Below are 16624 nucleotides of genomic sequence, written 5' to 3' on the forward strand. Positions count from 1 at the left end.
CGAAGTCTGGCTACACCCCTGGGCGTGCTATATAGAATCAGGGGGGCATTTACCATCAGATTCTATAAAATGTGCCAAATTTGCACATATAATCTGAGTAATGAACCAATCAGTGCCAACAATTGGGTGTTAACAATTAATTATTAGTGTTAATTGGCCACAAATTGGATTTGCACGTGCATTTTGTTAAGCGCTATTCTATAAAGACCTCTACATGAATCTTTTAACGTGTAACTGAAAAGGGGTCGTGGCCATTGGAGGAGCATGGGTAAGTCAGGGACATTCTCTATAAATGTGCGCAGTATTACAGAATTTGGGGGATCCGCGCCTAATTTACATGCAAGGATTTATACCAGGTTTTAGTTGGTGTACTGTAAATCTTTGCACCCAAAGTTGGGCGCAGATCTCAGTGCTATGTGCTGTTTTAAAAATGGTGCCCAACTCAGATCACTGTTTATAGAATAGCACTCAGCGTGCATTTTTTTTTTGGCACCCAAATTTGGGCACCATTTACTGAATCTAGTCCTTAATGTTTAATGGCACTTGATATACTGCCTTTCATTGTAACAATCAAAGTGGTTTATGATAACATATTTAAAAGGAAAGAAATTACAATATCAGGAAAGGGATAGCAAAAGTAAAAGAGAGAGAAAAAAAAGTAGTGCCATACATGAAGTTTGAATATTGACCCAATCTACTATAATAAAACGCACCCTCAACGTTCTGAGGACACTGACGTCACTGCAGGCACTCAAACACCGGTTCATAAGTTCATGGTGGTGAAGCCACAACACTCACCATGTCTCCATGCCCTGCCCTCCCGTCACACGTGATGACGTCGAGGGCGGAACAAGTAGACAACTACGCAAATGAACGAACGGGGAGGAGTAGGGAAACACGCGTAACGTGTTGCCCTACTCCTCCCCTTCCAAAGAATGGCAGCCGCCGAGGACGTGGAACAAGTACTGAACAACGCCAATGAACGAACGGAGAGGAGTAGGGAAACTACTCCTCCCCTTCCAACGAATCCCTCCAGACAGCCTGACAAAATCCAGCTGCCGCCGACGTGCCCATCACCCCGCCCCTTTAGCCCCATTGCCCCACCCCGTTCACGCTAACGCACCTCCCCCACTCGCTCCCTCTTCCCCCCATCACCTTCCCTCCCCCCTGTCACCTCCCCTCCCCTTGTGGCCTAGAGGTACCTCTTCGCTCGGGCCAGGAATGCAAGACCCCCTGTTTCCTGGCCGTACCGCTGCTGCTAGCTGCCCTGCTGCATCCTGTGTGAGTCCGGCTCTCGCCGTTTCAAAATGGCCGCTGAGAGTTGAAGCAGCATCGCGAGACTTCAACTCTCGGTGGCCATTTTGAAACGCCAAGAGCCGGACTCGCACAGGATGCAGCAGGGCTGCTAGCAGCAGCGCTACGGCCACGAAACAGGGCAGGGGCGCTTTCGTTCCAGCCCCCAGCGAACAGGTACCTCTACACCACCACCGATAGTTGCGTAAGGGGAGGGCAAGGGAGTCCCGTGCCCGCTAGCACCCGTTTCATTTGAGGCAGAAACGGGCCTTTTTTTACTAGTATGATATAATTTGCATTGTGTGATAAATAAGAGGAAATAATTTTTTTTAAAAACCCATCTAAGTTGTTGTTCTAAGCATTCATTCTCCCATCTGCTCTATAATTTGTTCAAATTCTCAGAAGGTTGAATACGACTTTCTTTAATGAGTTGTCTTTTTCTAATACCTTGCTATGAATTAGAATATACTGCCATTTCCAGTAACACCAAACAACAAATGTTACATGTAACACATTATACCAATACTAAGCAGCTGTAAGAGTCACAGACAGAACAAGAGAAAAGCACAAGCAAACAAATCGTAGCTCATTTTCATATTTTTCGCACTTTCTTGCTTTGTGGCTACAGGTGTTAGTTTCGCACTACCACTAGGGGCATCTTTCCATTGGTTCTGGTACAAATCAGAGAGGCCAAGAGAAGATAGCCACAAAAGAATTAGATACACAGGCAATGTGCCTGTGATACGAAAGGATGTCCCCTAAGCAGCAGTAGCAAAAGATTACTGCTAGGGGTCATTGGTGACATTTTGACATCCTGAGCCAGTTGGAGCGGGAGCAGAGGGGACCAGTGTTCCCTGTAAGCTGAGTGTATGAGCAATTGCTCATACATTCCAGGAGCATCGCTCACAAAAATTAAACTATAAAACTAACGCCTATATTTCTAACTAATATTGGACAATAAGTATGTTTTCAATAAAAAATTTGACTATACACTGTATTGGCCTTGAAGAAGCCAACTAGATGATCAGTGTGGAATAATGAATTAGATGAGTAATATCTGGGGATAATCAGGTTAATACCACGTTTTTTTTCTGTTTACTGTTTAATTGATCTCCTTGTCTTTGTTTCACTCTCCCTATTTAGTGGTCTAAGGAAGAGAATAGAATTACCTGACTGAAATAGTTCCTACCGGTATGTATTACTTTCTCTGTATTTCTGGCAAGTTGTTTTATCGCTTGTAAAAATTTAAATGGTTATATAAAAAAAAAAACTAACGCCTATGTTTACTAAGGTACGCAATGGGCACATTAGCGTTTTTAATACACGTTCGTGCGTTAAACGCTAATGCGCCCATAGAAATATATAGGCACATTAGTGTTTAACGTGCCTTAAATTTAAAGGTGCGTTAAATGCTAACACACCTTAGTAAACATACCCCTAAATCAATAACTGACCCAGTTTAAATGAGTAAATAATCATATGTGTTATGTTTTTTTGTGTGCTATATACAGAAATGCATTGCTAATACTAGTGCTCAAAAATTGTTGTGTTTAAAACTTGTCGCTCACATGACAACATTTGCATGCACAGGCCAGTCCTTAGAAGGAATATTGGAGGGGACTCTTTCCATTCCATCTCGCTGATTACCAGAGAATCTCTGGGTGGTGGGAGAGCGTCTGGGTCTGCTCGGGCGGGGGGTGCTGCCATGGCTCCAATTTATTTTGACATTTGGGGCAGTGGTAGGGCAACCACATTACATACAATGGCAGAAAGCGAGGACATTCCCGCACTATCTGTAGGTACATGTACCATGGTTGGCCATGCTGTGTGGTGTCTGTCCTGTGCAGTAAATGCAGACAGCAGTGCAGATGCTGGGCACACCCCTTGCATTTACCAGATCTTAGCTTTAAGATGAGGTAAGTGGGGGAAAAAAAACAAACAACACTCCCCCCAACCTTACCACACTTTAGTACAAGGGCCCCATAGGCACCTGTAGAGAGAAATTATCAGTGTGGGCTACTGTTAAGATGGGCAATGAGACCCTGTGCTAACTTCTTCCCATTTGTCTTTATAAAATTACCTTCATAATAGGCACCTATTTGGTTTCCTAACCTATGTGACCTATTATTTTTTTTTTTTAATTCTTTATTTATCAATTTAGATATATTAAAACAAGCAAAAAAACTTGTCAAGTAAATAACATCACTGTTCAACTATATAGGAAAACCAGTTAATATTCAAACAATTGCAGCATGTTAATTAAAGTCCACATTAGTGAGATTCAAAAATTACATCATGGATTCCAAAAGAAAATAATTAAGGAAGCTTCCTTTATCGGATGCTCATAAGAGATATCTTCTCTTAATATATAGGGTTCTAAGTTAATTACTCCCTTGTCCTTTTGCAGCTAGAAATGAGGAAAGCTGTGCTGGCTCATAAAACACATATTTATTAGATTGATATTTAACTAGGCATTTGCACGGGTACTTTAGAAAAAACGTACCTCCTAACTGAATTACACCAGGCCTCATAAGTAAAAATCTCTGTCTACGTTTTTGAGTCTCCTCAGTCACATCAGGGAAGAGACTAACTTTTAAACCAAGGAAACTCTTATCCTTATTTTGGAAGAAAAGTCTCATCAGCCAGTGTTTATCTGGCGACAAGGCTACTGTGGCAATTAAAGTAGAAGCTTGGACTAGTTCAGTATCTGAGGATTCCAATATCAATGAAATATCCAATTCTGACTTTTCTTGTGGCACTTGGCGCTTCAGGGGCAAATAATATATTTGTGTAAATGGTGGAACCATTTCCTCTGAAGCGCCAAGTATCTCTGTAATATACTTTCTAAGCATTTCCCTTGGTAAAACTCCAACTTTTTTTGGAAAATTTAAAAAGCGGATATTATTATTTCTGGTTACATTCTCCAAGAATTCAGTGCGTCTCCTCAAGGAAATTAAATCTTTAATCATAGTCTCTTGGTTTAAATGAACCTCTTTCACTTGTTTTTCCAATTCTTCTTGCCGGTTCGATATTGTCTCTACCTTGAGTTCAGTCTGTTGAACCTTGTGGTCCATATTAGACAATTCTTGAGATAATTGTTTAATTTGTGGACTTAAGGAACTCCCCAAGTCCACAATCAAAGTGTATAGAGTCTCTAATGTAATTTCAGTAGGTTTCTGGGATTTAGGAAATTGTACCTCTGCAACTGCAACAGCGGTCTGTAGTGCTTTATCTCCGGTCACAGCTTCCATCTGGTGCTGATTATTAGATGTCATATCTCCCCCTCGAGAGGCACCTAGATCACAAAAAAGGTCCACACTGTCCGCTGTTCGACTCTCCTCCTCGGTCCTGTGGGCGACTACACTCTTCGGTGGCGTCCTACTAGGATCCGGCGTCGACGTGCTCGCTCCCGAGGGTTGCGGGGGAGGCGCCCTATCATCGGGGCTGAGCGATAGCTCCAGTCCAGCGGTCTCCGAAACGGTTCCATTTCCACCCGGTCGACCTAGCGGACCTGCTCCCGATGTTCCTGATATCTGTGCTCCACGAAGGTAATTAATCATTGTGGATTGTAAAGGAAGACTTTGCCGTGGAGGGGCAGCGGCGGAGGACAAGCGGCCCCTTCTCTTTGGCATTTTTCTTTCACGGAGCTTTGCTGAGCGTCCGAACTAGTCAGCGGCCATTTTGAATCTCCCCTAATCTCCCTATGTGACCTATTATAAAATTACCCTCAAAAAGGAAGAAAACACTGAATACAATGGCAGAACAGGACTGCAAGGACCTACTAATCTGACCATTCTTGATGCATTATCACATAGCCTACCAGCTCTGAGGTTTTACCCTCTCATCCTTACCTGTAATGCTATTACTGACTCTCTTGAATTCTGTCACCTCTACTAGGAAGCTATTCGAAAGCATCCTCACCTGCTCTCTTAATAAATATTTCCTTACCCTCTTGACCAGCATATCATGATCCCTTATTGTAAACATTTCTCTCTTCAGTGAAAGATGTTTACTTTTTGTGCATTATTTATACCTTTTGAGATATCTAAATGTCTCTCTTTCCCCCTCTCTTTTCTTCAATCTAGCAGGGGTTCTTAACCCTGTCCTCAGGACACAACCAGCCAGTAATGTTTTCAGGATATCCACAGTGAATACACATGAGATAGATTTGAATGCAAAGGGAAAAGTGCATGCAGATTTATACCCATTGTATGCAAATCTTTCTCATGCATATTCACTGTGGGTATCCTGAAAACATGACTATTACTTCCCCCCCCCCCCCAAGGATTGTTTTGAGAACCATATTTGCATACAATAGGGATAGTGGACGTAGATTTATCTTTATGCATATTCATTGTGGATATCCTGAAAACCTGACTACTTTTTCCCCCAAGGATTGTGTTGAAAGCCACTAGGGCAGGGGTGGGCAACCTCGGTCCTCGAGGGCTGAAACCCAGTCAGGTTTTCAGGATGTCCCCCAATGAATATGCATGAGATCTATTTTCATGCACTGCCTCCATTGTATGCAAATAGATCTCATGCATATTCATCGTGGACATCCTGAAAACTTGACTGGGTTGCTGCCCTCGAGAACTGAGGTTGCCCACCCCTGCACTAGGGTGTACATATGTATAGTGCATTAAGCAGTTAACACACTGGTTCCCAACCCTGGCCCTGGAGGCACACCAGCCAGTCAGGATTTCAGGATATCCACAATGAATAGTCATGAGTGTAATTTGCATGCACTGCCTCCACTGCATGTAAATCTCTCTCATGAATATTCATGGAAATATCCTGAAAACCTGACTGGCTGGGTTGCTTCCAGGACCAGGTTTGGAAAATGCCAAGTTAACATACCACCCTGTGTTGCAGGATATAAGAGATTTAGCCAAAATCTCAGGGGGGAGTTCAATGTATCATCACTATCTGTATTTTAGGGCTAAATAAAATATTTTTCTCCCATTTCCCTGCCTACTGTAAAAATTAACAGCACTTGAAAATGCTGCATTTCTGGCTGTGCTGATGTCTGTTTTATGCTGGCATTTCCTATGGGCCCTAAGTTAATTTAAAATGACAGTAAAAGAGTGGGCCTTGTCTTGCAGTAATGGTCTTAGTAACTTTAAACCTGACCTTCTCCTGCAGTATTTATATTTCTGATGGTAATGACCTTACTAATTCTCAAAGGAGAAACCCATGTGTAAAACAGCTGTGTTGTTCTGTCTCATGACAAGCTGTCTGATTGGTACTATACATGGTGACTGAAGAACTGCTTTCTGCTCTGGCTAATGCCACCATCCATAAATCTGGCTGCTGCCTTGTTACTTTATAAGACTCTGCATGTCTAGAAAAAGTACAAAAACAGCTCAAGCCCAAATGGTGGACCCAAGCAGCAATTTCACAGAGGGTCTCTATAGTAGAAGAGGAGAAGGATCATCCTCTTCTGGAGGGGGGGGGGGGGGGGAATAAGAGGGTCCTTTTCCCTCCTCTTCTTGTTTAGGTAGCTCCTGATGGCATTGGCTCCCTAACTTAGGAGCCCTTTTATGAAAGGGTTGCCACGTTGCAACCCGGAACTACTGCTGGCTCAACACGACCGCCGGCGTGCCAGAAAATATAATTTCTAGTGCAGCGCTAACCGAGCGGTAATCGGGCACTGCACACTGCACGGTTACTACGGGAGCCATTACTACCACTTCAATGGGTGGAGGTAAGTGCTCCCCCCCCATGACCTCATGATCTCATGATTCCACTGCAGTAAAAAGGGCTCTGGTGTATGGGAAAAACAGCCCCCCCTGCTATCACAGGGCCCTTTCACTGCAGCTTGGTAAAAGGACCCCTTAGGCATCTGTTAAATATTGACATCACTGTAAGCTCCACAGACAAGAAAATCTCTTATGTCTGTTCAGCACTGCATATGGCACAAACACACATGCACACACTACAGAACTAACAAATAGGTGGGAAATGTGGGATATAAATGTAATAAATAAAAAAAATAAATAATCTCAGCAGTTATTCCATAGATATAAGGGGAAAATACACCTTACTACATATGGCCCTATGTGAGTAATATGAACATAAGTATAGAGAAAGGGGATGAGATTTGGTATACTATCTTTCTGTGGTCACATTCAAAGTGGTTTACATATTATATACAGGTGCCTATTTTGTACCTGGGGCAATGGAGGGTTAAGTGACTGACTGTATATTTCTATATATGTCTATAAGCTTATGGGTCCTTTCCCTTCTGCTCCTACATGGCACATTCTCAGATAAAAATTGCCATTATTCAGCCTGCAATGGTCAGTTTTATTTTTTTAAAGACTGACCACCATGGGCAGAATTAACCCCAGATATCCAATGCCAGGCCATGACCAGGCACCGGAATTGACTATTTGGGTCTAACTGTTTAGGCGCTGGTCGCTGGAGCTTATGCGGGTCCCGGCTAAATATCAGTCAAACTGCCTCACAAAAAAAAAAAACAAATGGTACTGAGGCCTGCAAATTCCCCCCTCTAGTACAAATCTCTCCCCCTCTAAATTGAGTCCAAACCCCACCTCCCCTCCCTTTGACCATGAAACTCTCCCCCCCCTCCAATATGCTGGATAGGGTCCCTAGTCCTACCTGCAATCACTGGTGGTCCAGTCGGGATGGTGGAGGCAGGAGTGAAGGCCACACACTCCGGCTCCTAGCAGCAGCCTTTCCAAAATGGCTGTCACAAGTTCTCACGACATCCCTGTAGTACTACTAGAGGGTTGCTGAATATTGCAGTTGGGCAGTCAGGAGCCATTTAAGAGGGCAGGAGCCTTTCCTGCCTGCTTAAATAGCTTTGGATATCAGGCCCTTAGATTTTCAGCCCTCCTTGGATAGAAATATCCACCGAACCTGAATGTACACCACTTCGATAGCTTTTGGGCTTGTATGTGATATATAAGAAATAATAATAAAAAAAGCGTAAGGGTCCTATCCCTTCTGCTTCTATATGGCGCATTCTCAGGTAGGGATGTGCATTTATTAGCATGCTTTCAATTTGTTTGGGCAACTTAAAACATTTTAGTACACACAAAATTGATCATAATATGCATACAATCAATATGTGAACAAAAATTTCAAGTTCAAAAAAATAATTTGTTAAGCACACACCAAAACTTACTAAAATGAAAATAAGAAACAAATACCCCCAAACTCGGAAAATGTGGAAAAATCCAAAAATGAATTGGATTTTCTGGGCTATGCACATCCCTATTCTCAAGTCTCCACCTCATTGGTATAGTTTGCCTACTTAGTTGGGGGATGGGGTAGCAAAAAGGTTATATTGGCAGTGGGGAGAGGGGGGCCAATTCAGCATTAGCAACTACAACATTTAGGCTGCACTGCTCCCTTATGCATACCGCAAACTACAGCTATGCATCTCCTCCTACGTAGGGTTACCATATGGCTCCAGAAAAAGGACAGATTAAGCCAGTCTGGGTTTTACTTCCATTGCGTTCAATGGAAGCAAAACCCGGACTGGATCAATGTGTCCTCCTTTTTCTGGAGCCATATCGTAACCCTACTCCTACTCAGCCCCAGCAGAAAAAAAACAACAAAAAGACATTAAAAAAACCATCAGTCTCACCAGTCTTACCCTACTCCCTGCCAAGTAACAACCCCTTCACTCTCTTCAGACCCACATTCCTCCCAGTGACAGCTCTATCCTTCAATCCCAACTCTCATTTACCAAATTGCCTTCCATCTCTCCACTCCCAACATCCCCCCTACCCAATAGCCTCTTTTCTTTCTTTCTTTCTTTACTTTCCCTCATTCCCTCTTCCTGCTTGGCAGCATCTATTTCCTTCTATTTCTCCTTATTCCTATCCCACAACATAAGCACAAAGCATCCCCATACTGGGACAGACAAAAGGTCCCTCAAACCCAGTATCCTGTTTCTAACTGTGGTCATACCAGTTACAAGTACCTAGAAGGATTCTAAAAGAGTATAATAGACTTCATGTGCTTATCACAGGAATAAACAGTGGATTTACCCAAGTTCATCTTAATAATAGTTTATGGACTTTTAGGAACTTGTCTAAACCTTTTTAAACCCTGCTATGATTGTCCTGGGATTGGTAGCATGGAATTTAGGACTCTTCCAGGTACTTGTGACCTGGTTTGGTCACTGTTGGAAACAGGATACTGGACTAGATGGACCATTGGTTTGGCCCAGTATGGCTATTCTTATGTTCTTATGCTAACCAGTTTTATCACATTCTCTGGCAACAAATTCTAGAGCTAAATTATATGGTTAATCTGATCCAGCACTTGGGGAGTTTAAGCTACTTCAGGTCATAGCTTCAGTAAAGCAACCAAAAAATGAATCAGTGTGGAGCCTGTGAGACTGCCCTACCACTTTTATATGAGTTAGAGTCCCCTTAGTAACAGGAAACCTATACAGGAGCATCAGCAGGTCTGGCTCACAGGTCCTGCTATGAACCTTTGGGTGCATTTCACTGGTAAGAGTGCCTTTAGTTGAGTGTGTGCATCGACCTTTCTGGTTGTCCACCTTCTGCTTTCACCATCTCCTGCCTGCCAGTGCTCTGCATCCAGTCAAGCTTGCAGCTGGCTGGAATCTTAATTTCCACCAATAGCTGTCCTTAACATTCTTCCCTTAAACCCCAGGACAGTGGACTCCATGATTGTGTTTTTTCTAGCTGGTCTCGCTATCCTAGTGGCTCTTGAACACTGGTTGTGGCCCTATCTGGACCGGGATATGTTTCAGAAATTGTTAAGATGTGATACCCGCCAGCGAGCCTCCTCAGGAGTAGCCCCCCACGCTCTGGAATTTACTCCCAGAGGTACAAGCCTGGCTCTTCTCCCAAGCCTTTAATACATAGGATGACTGACTAAACACCCATTCCGCAACTGGAATAACTTGCTACACACGCTGTAACTTAGACCAGTTCTTTATATCCTGATTAACTGTACAAAGAACTTATCATTAGTTTAGCCACCCATTTATTTATCCCAACTGCCTCTCTACCATGCATCATGCCCCCATCTATATATCTGCATTTGGCCCCTCAGCTATATGGTAAGCAGTATTGTAGAAAAGCATTAGTATCGTAACTATGTTATTTGAATGTTCTAATTGTGTGCTTATTAGAAATTCCATCGCTATTATGCTTACATCGTATTATATCTCTGTTATTTGAATTTCAGTGCTGTTAAATGTTTATATTTTTGATTCTGTTTCATGGTAATTTTTCAATTTGCTGTATTTATTGTATTTATAAACACTTGTACATTTTACTATTATGCTATTAACAAAATTGTAAGTTTGATGTTAAACTGTACCTACTGTACACTGTCTTGGGTGAATCTCTTTATAAAGGAGGTTTAAATAAGTTCAAATAAATAAATTTAGTATGGCAAAGATGCTAAGTTAACCAGTTCCAGGATGGAGACTTTTTGGCTAGTCATGGTTTTTGTTTTTTTTAATTATAACTTACATCCCAAAGCACTGTGTGATTTGTAGTGCCTGATCCTGCACATTGACATCACTGCTGTAAGTCCCATAATGCACCAGAATGAGGTGGTCAGAAATCCTGGACTGTCCCAACATCTCCAGCCTGGAACTGGGTAACTTGGCATCTCTGGAATATGTGCTGTGATGTAAGTGCTAGATGGAGACACGCATCAGGACCTCTGTTCACAAGAGCAACACTTCTCAAAGAGTGCTCTTGCTGCCTTGGAGATACCATTCCTCAATCTACCAGTGCTGCTTTTACCTTCAGCCACATGGAGGTGGCCTGTAAGAAAATTTTATATTTTAGCACGTGGGTAGCACGTCCAAATGGCAAATTTACTGTGGGATGCCTCAACACACCCCAAGGTATGTCATTTTTGCTGCAGTAAGCACGCGTTACTGCTTATCATAGCTTAGTAAAGAGGTTCCTACATTTGCAAAAGTGAATATGGAAGCCTTTGCGATGACAGTTCCACAGCAATGTTAAATATTTTATCTGTATTTCCATAGTGTGAGAAGGAGTTTCTGGCCAGACTGAGCAGTATATCAAGTTTAATAAACATTTTTATATTATAAAGGCAACATTAGCACTTATTGCCTTTTTTAAAATAGGCATCCAGACCCAGCCTCAGTAGTACACAAATTTTCACCTCCTCCAAAAAAAGGTGCAAATATATGTATGTATTCTAAATGTGTACTAGTATATTTTATAACATACATGTGCACCAAAAAATGGAAAAAGTAGAGTAACAGAAACTCCTCACAGCTGATGTTCAAACCAAAATTTATTCAGAGTTCTTCTAAAACATGGACGACGACCCGACACGACTCGTGTTTCGGCCCAATCGGCCTGCATCAGGGGTCTAGGAAATAGTAAACTAATACGTAGTTCCAAGATTAGTCATCAAAGGTTAAAAATCCAATCCAACTGAATTCTCAAAACACGGATAAAGTAATAAGCTGTATCTGTACGGAAAGAGTACATCAAGCTCCACCCAAACTACAGCCCTAACAGCACCTATGCACCGTGCACCCACAGTATAAGTACACTCTTATTTTGTACCACGTGAACTTTTATGCAGGTATTTGGCCACACACATTTTATAACACCCATTTCCTTCAGTAAAACATGCTTTACACACAAAACATATATTTTTTAAAATTACCTTTGAAGGTGCTACTGGTAATACTACATACAGTAAAGTAGCAGTCTATTGGTTAGAGCAGTGGGCTGCAAATTAAATCCCACTGCATCTCCTTATGATCTTGGCCAAGTCACTTAACTCTCCATTGCCACAGGTACAAACTCACAGGCAGATGATCAAAAGCAAACGTGGGTGCCAGAGGTCATTAGTGACAGACTAGTGTCTGCGTTTGTCTGCTCCCCAGGTTCACAGCCGGCGAGCTTGTGTAACAATGTGCTTGCCGGCTCTCAACGCTAATAGCATGCAAATGCTAAACAGGGATATTTGTATTCCTCCCAAATGTTCAGCGGGCAGCTTGGAGCTGGCATTAGGGGGTACACAGCATTGGGGAGAAATGGGGAGCCCTGTCTAGCATGCATCTGCATGCTAGCGGAGGCCCCCTGATCTCTCCTGACAGAACAGCCCCCCACGACCTGACCCTTACTGACCTCCCTCCACAGGAGACCCAACCCGACCTCCCCACCACCCCGACAGAAGAAAGGGCTTGAGTTTCTCCCTTATGTGGTAGGGAACCCCTGCTGGGCAGGGCAAAACACTGCCATTTTGGAGGCGGCACTGGAACGAGGAGGGAGTGCTATTCTCTCCTCTGTCACCTGAAGGTATAGGGGGAGGGTTCGAGGCCACTAGACTGCCAGATGGGGGGGCACTAGACTACCAGATGGGGGCTGGAGGTCCTCCTGGACTTCCAGCTCTCTCTTCTGTTGGGGGAGTGGAAGGTCAGGTTGGGTATTCTGTGGGGGTGGGATCAGGTCAGTTCAGGGTTCGGGGGGTGCTAGACCACCAGGTACTCTGTCTGGGGGGGGGGGGGGGTCTGGAGGTCCACTGGACCTCCAGCCCACATCAATATTTTTGATAGGTCCAGGTTTTTTTTTTTGACAGCCTGGACCTATCAAACAACTTCTGTGGGAGGATTGTACCTTGGGCGCAGGCACAATCCTCCCGCAGAAGTAGCCTGATGATCTAATTTAATAGCGTGCATCAATTTGCATGCTATTAGTTATGATCATCAGGGTGTTGTTTCCCCACGCTGTTACAGCACAGTTCGGAACAGTGTAGGGAAACTGATCATCGGGACCCAAGACTATGAGCCCTTCAGGGATAGAAAATACCCACTATACCTATTAGGGATTAAAAACTACACATTACTGCCATACCCATGCTATCAGCAACCTCTAGGTTTTATAATCAGAGCAGATGTTAGTATGTTGATCCCTTGTCAATTCTAATGAATACATACACCAGACGTTCTTGAACCCATACCCTTCCCTCTTGAAACCACCTCACAAGTCCCATACATACAAAACTGGTGAAAATTAAAGTAAATTGGATAATAAATAAATTCATTTTCTTCAAGCTGGCAAAAGAATTATGTAATATATAGGAAAACCCCAGAGGCATTCAGAGTGTGAACTTAGTCTGAGCCAAAACGTAGATCTTGCAGCAAGATAATGGCCCTAAATATTCAAGTAAAATTTACTATGAAAAGAGATTATTGGGTTCATTTTCAAAAGAGAAAAATGTCCAAAAAGTGTCATAAAGTACCATTTGGACAGATTTCTTCTCAAAACGTCCACATTGGTATTTTCAAAACCTGTTTTGCAGACATCTATCCATGCATTTTGTCTGCTGTGTGTCCAAATCACAAAGGGGCGTGTCAGAGTGTTTCAAAAGTGGGATTAGGGCTTGTCTAACACTTGGGCATTTTACAGCCATAATGGAACAAAATAAATGTCTAGGGTGAAAACAAATGTCAACATTTTGGTCTAGTCCTGTTTTTCTAACAAATAAGACACAAAAAGGTGTAAATGGCTTTGACCTGCCTAGTCGTCAAAGGTGGTATATCAAGTGCAAATAAACTAAGCTAAACTAAATGACCACCGGAGGGAGTCAAGGATGACCCTCTCTTACTCCCCCAGTGGCCTCTACGACAGCCTCAGATGTTATACTCAGGTCTTTTAAAGCAGCATTCAGGTCCCTGGAGTAGTCTAGTGGTGGGTGCAGTGCACTGCACTGCAGACAGATGGACCCACGCCCATACCTCCCCCTATCTGTTACACTTGTGGTGGAAACTGTGAGCCCTCCAAAATTCACCAGAAACTCACCGCGCCCACATATAAGTGCCCCCTTCATCCATAAGGGCTATTGTAGTGGTGTACAGTTGGGAGCAGTGGGTTTTGGTGAGCTCAGCAGCCAAGATAAGTGAGATGTGTACCTGAGATGGTCTATATGAAGTCCACAGCCGTGCCCCTTAGGGTGCCCCACTGCTCTCCTGAGATGTCTAGGAGACCAGTCTGCTAAAAATAGTGGTCCCTCCTACATCCCAACAGCTTGATTTTGTGCATTTTTAACTTGTGCATTTTTTTTTGAAAATGGCCTAAAAAGATAAACACACAAAGCACAAAACCTTGTTTGAAATGGTATATTTGAAAAAAAAAAGAAAGAAAGAAAAAGATATACTCATGTTTGACAAAATAATGTCTATTTCCTATTTGGATTTGGTACGTTTAGCGTAAAACATCCAAAGTGCAACTTAGGGGGCAATTTTGATAGTACATCTATGTGTTTTGGATTGACCAAGTCAAAGCCCCAGTCTAAACTCTACTGAGATGTTATGGCAAGACCTGAGGCAAGTTCTTCTTCAAAGGAAGCCCTGCAATGTTAGCATTTAAAAATGTCCATATAGACAGCTGGTATTTAAACATGATAGGTCCCAGAGCAGAAATTTGGGCGGGGATCCTCAAAGCCCACCAGCAAGCTACATTTCCTTCAGCATCAGAGAGGCTTGGGGAACCATGACAATGATTTTGTTTTCACTCCCTCCTAATGCAAGCCCTGTCTGGATGTAAGAATGGGCCAAAATCCCTCCAGGATGATGTAAGAGATTGATCAAGAAGTATCAGAAAACTTTAGTTGAAATTACAGATCAAGAAACAGTCACCAAGAATAGAATTCCATACAAGGATACTTAGTATTCAAACTTTTTATGTTGAATTAAAAAAATCAAAATACATAATTTGTCTGCCTTATTTATTCAGTGGGGTTAGCTTTTGCTTTTATCAAGGTTTAGATTAGATCTAACCGTGTTCTGAATACAAATTATGCTAAATACAGATCATCCTAGGAGGTTCACAAACTTTTTCTCAGCACTATAGATAAAGACTTGCCTAACACCATTGCTCTAAAGCAGGTGCACATTTAAAACACAGTGATGGGATCAGTAATTTATTTCTGGCTAGAACATAAGAATGGCCCATACTGGGTCAGACTAATGGTCTATCTAGCCCAGTATCCCGCATCCAACACTGATCCAGGTCACAAGTACCCGGCAGAAGCTCAAATAGTAGCAACATTCCATACTACCAATCCCAAGGCAAGCAGTGTATGAAAAAATAAATCAGAAATCACTACCACGTACATTGAAACTTCTGCGATCTCTGGAAATACTCTGCCTTGAAGGTTTACAAATGATAGGAAACTGAAACCCCTGAAAAACCAGAGAGGGTCCAGCGCCAGATGCGCCCGCTGTACTGACACAGTTTTGTTTTTTTTTACACCAGGACAAGCTGCTCACCTGTCCTCCTCCGTACCCACCTGGCATCTGCACACAACGTCGGACTCGGTGGCCAGCAAGTCGACCACTTTTCCTTTGCCTTCATCCCCCCACTGCGCTCCCAGCACCACCGTCACTTTATTGACCACATCGCTTCGGGGTCTCTTGTGGCCCCCGCCCGGGTGGTTAGAAGCCCGCGTGCTGGACATGATTGCACCCGCCTTCCAGCTCAGTCTAGCCGCAGGGTCTGACTGACGTCTCCCCCGCGAGCCCCGAGTTTAGAGTCCAGAGACTGGAACGCCTGCCTGACGTCAGCGGCGCTCTCCTAGCAACCAGAGAAGGGGGCGCGAAAGGAGACAGGTGGCTGGGCTGCCATCAGCTGACGGCGCGAGACGGCTGGGAATGTTGGCCTCGCGGCTATGCAGACGCAGGTGGACTGGCGGCGCGAGGGGCTGCCTTCGTGGTGTCACTGGTCGCCACGTGGGGCTCAGACGCGGAGCCGGCACAGGGAAAGCGCTGTAGACAGTGTAACGGGGAACTAATGCAGGTGAACGCGTACTTACAATTTACCGCTCTTTTCTGCACTAGTAGTATGCTGACCCCCCGCTTTAACCACCCTCCTCTTCTAGCCAGTCGTTGTCCGGCTTAACCAGAGAATAGGAAAGGACTGAGCCACTGAACGCTTCATCGGAGGGAGAGAAGTTGCGATATCGACCTGAGATGTAATGTTAGGTTTATCGTCTTTCGCAACTTATGGCAAGAAAATTTCCCCTGCCTCCTCCTCCTTTCGTCCTGCCACCGGTACCAATGGCAGATGAATGCTTCTGTTTTGTTCCTTTTGATCAGTTTGTGTCAGCAATAATTGGGTAATTGTTTTTGCTGCACCATCCAAAATAATTTTCTTTCTCTGTTTTTTTTATTTGTTAAACTTATATACCGCGATTCCCGAAGACTTCAGAGCAGTTTACAAAGGAAAATTCAATCAATAGAAATAAAGGAGGACATGCACACAGATAAGAGCGGTAACTGACGTCGATATTTAATGGCAAGCCTTCTCAAACTAGAGGGAGGCTT

At 43.4% G+C, this 16624-nt stretch overlaps 1 protein-coding gene across 1 annotated transcript in view; it reads right to left on the reverse strand.

Annotated features, from left to right (window-relative positions):
- The window catches only part of ADSS1 (adenylosuccinate synthase 1), a 98385-nt gene extending 82573 nt beyond the window's left edge, over window positions 1–15812 (reverse strand). The window contains exon 1 of the mRNA XM_030214404.1: window positions 15592–15812. Within this exon, the coding sequence (XP_030070264.1) occupies window positions 15592–15759 (168 nt within the window). The 5' untranslated portion in view covers window positions 15760–15812. The remainder of the gene's footprint in view (window positions 1–15591) is intronic.
- Window positions 15813–16624: the final 812 nt, after the last annotated feature.

Source organism: Microcaecilia unicolor, chromosome 9, assembly GCF_901765095.1.
Source record: "Microcaecilia unicolor chromosome 9, aMicUni1.1, whole genome shotgun sequence".
Classification (NCBI taxonomy): Eukaryota; Metazoa; Chordata; class Amphibia; order Gymnophiona; family Siphonopidae; genus Microcaecilia; species Microcaecilia unicolor.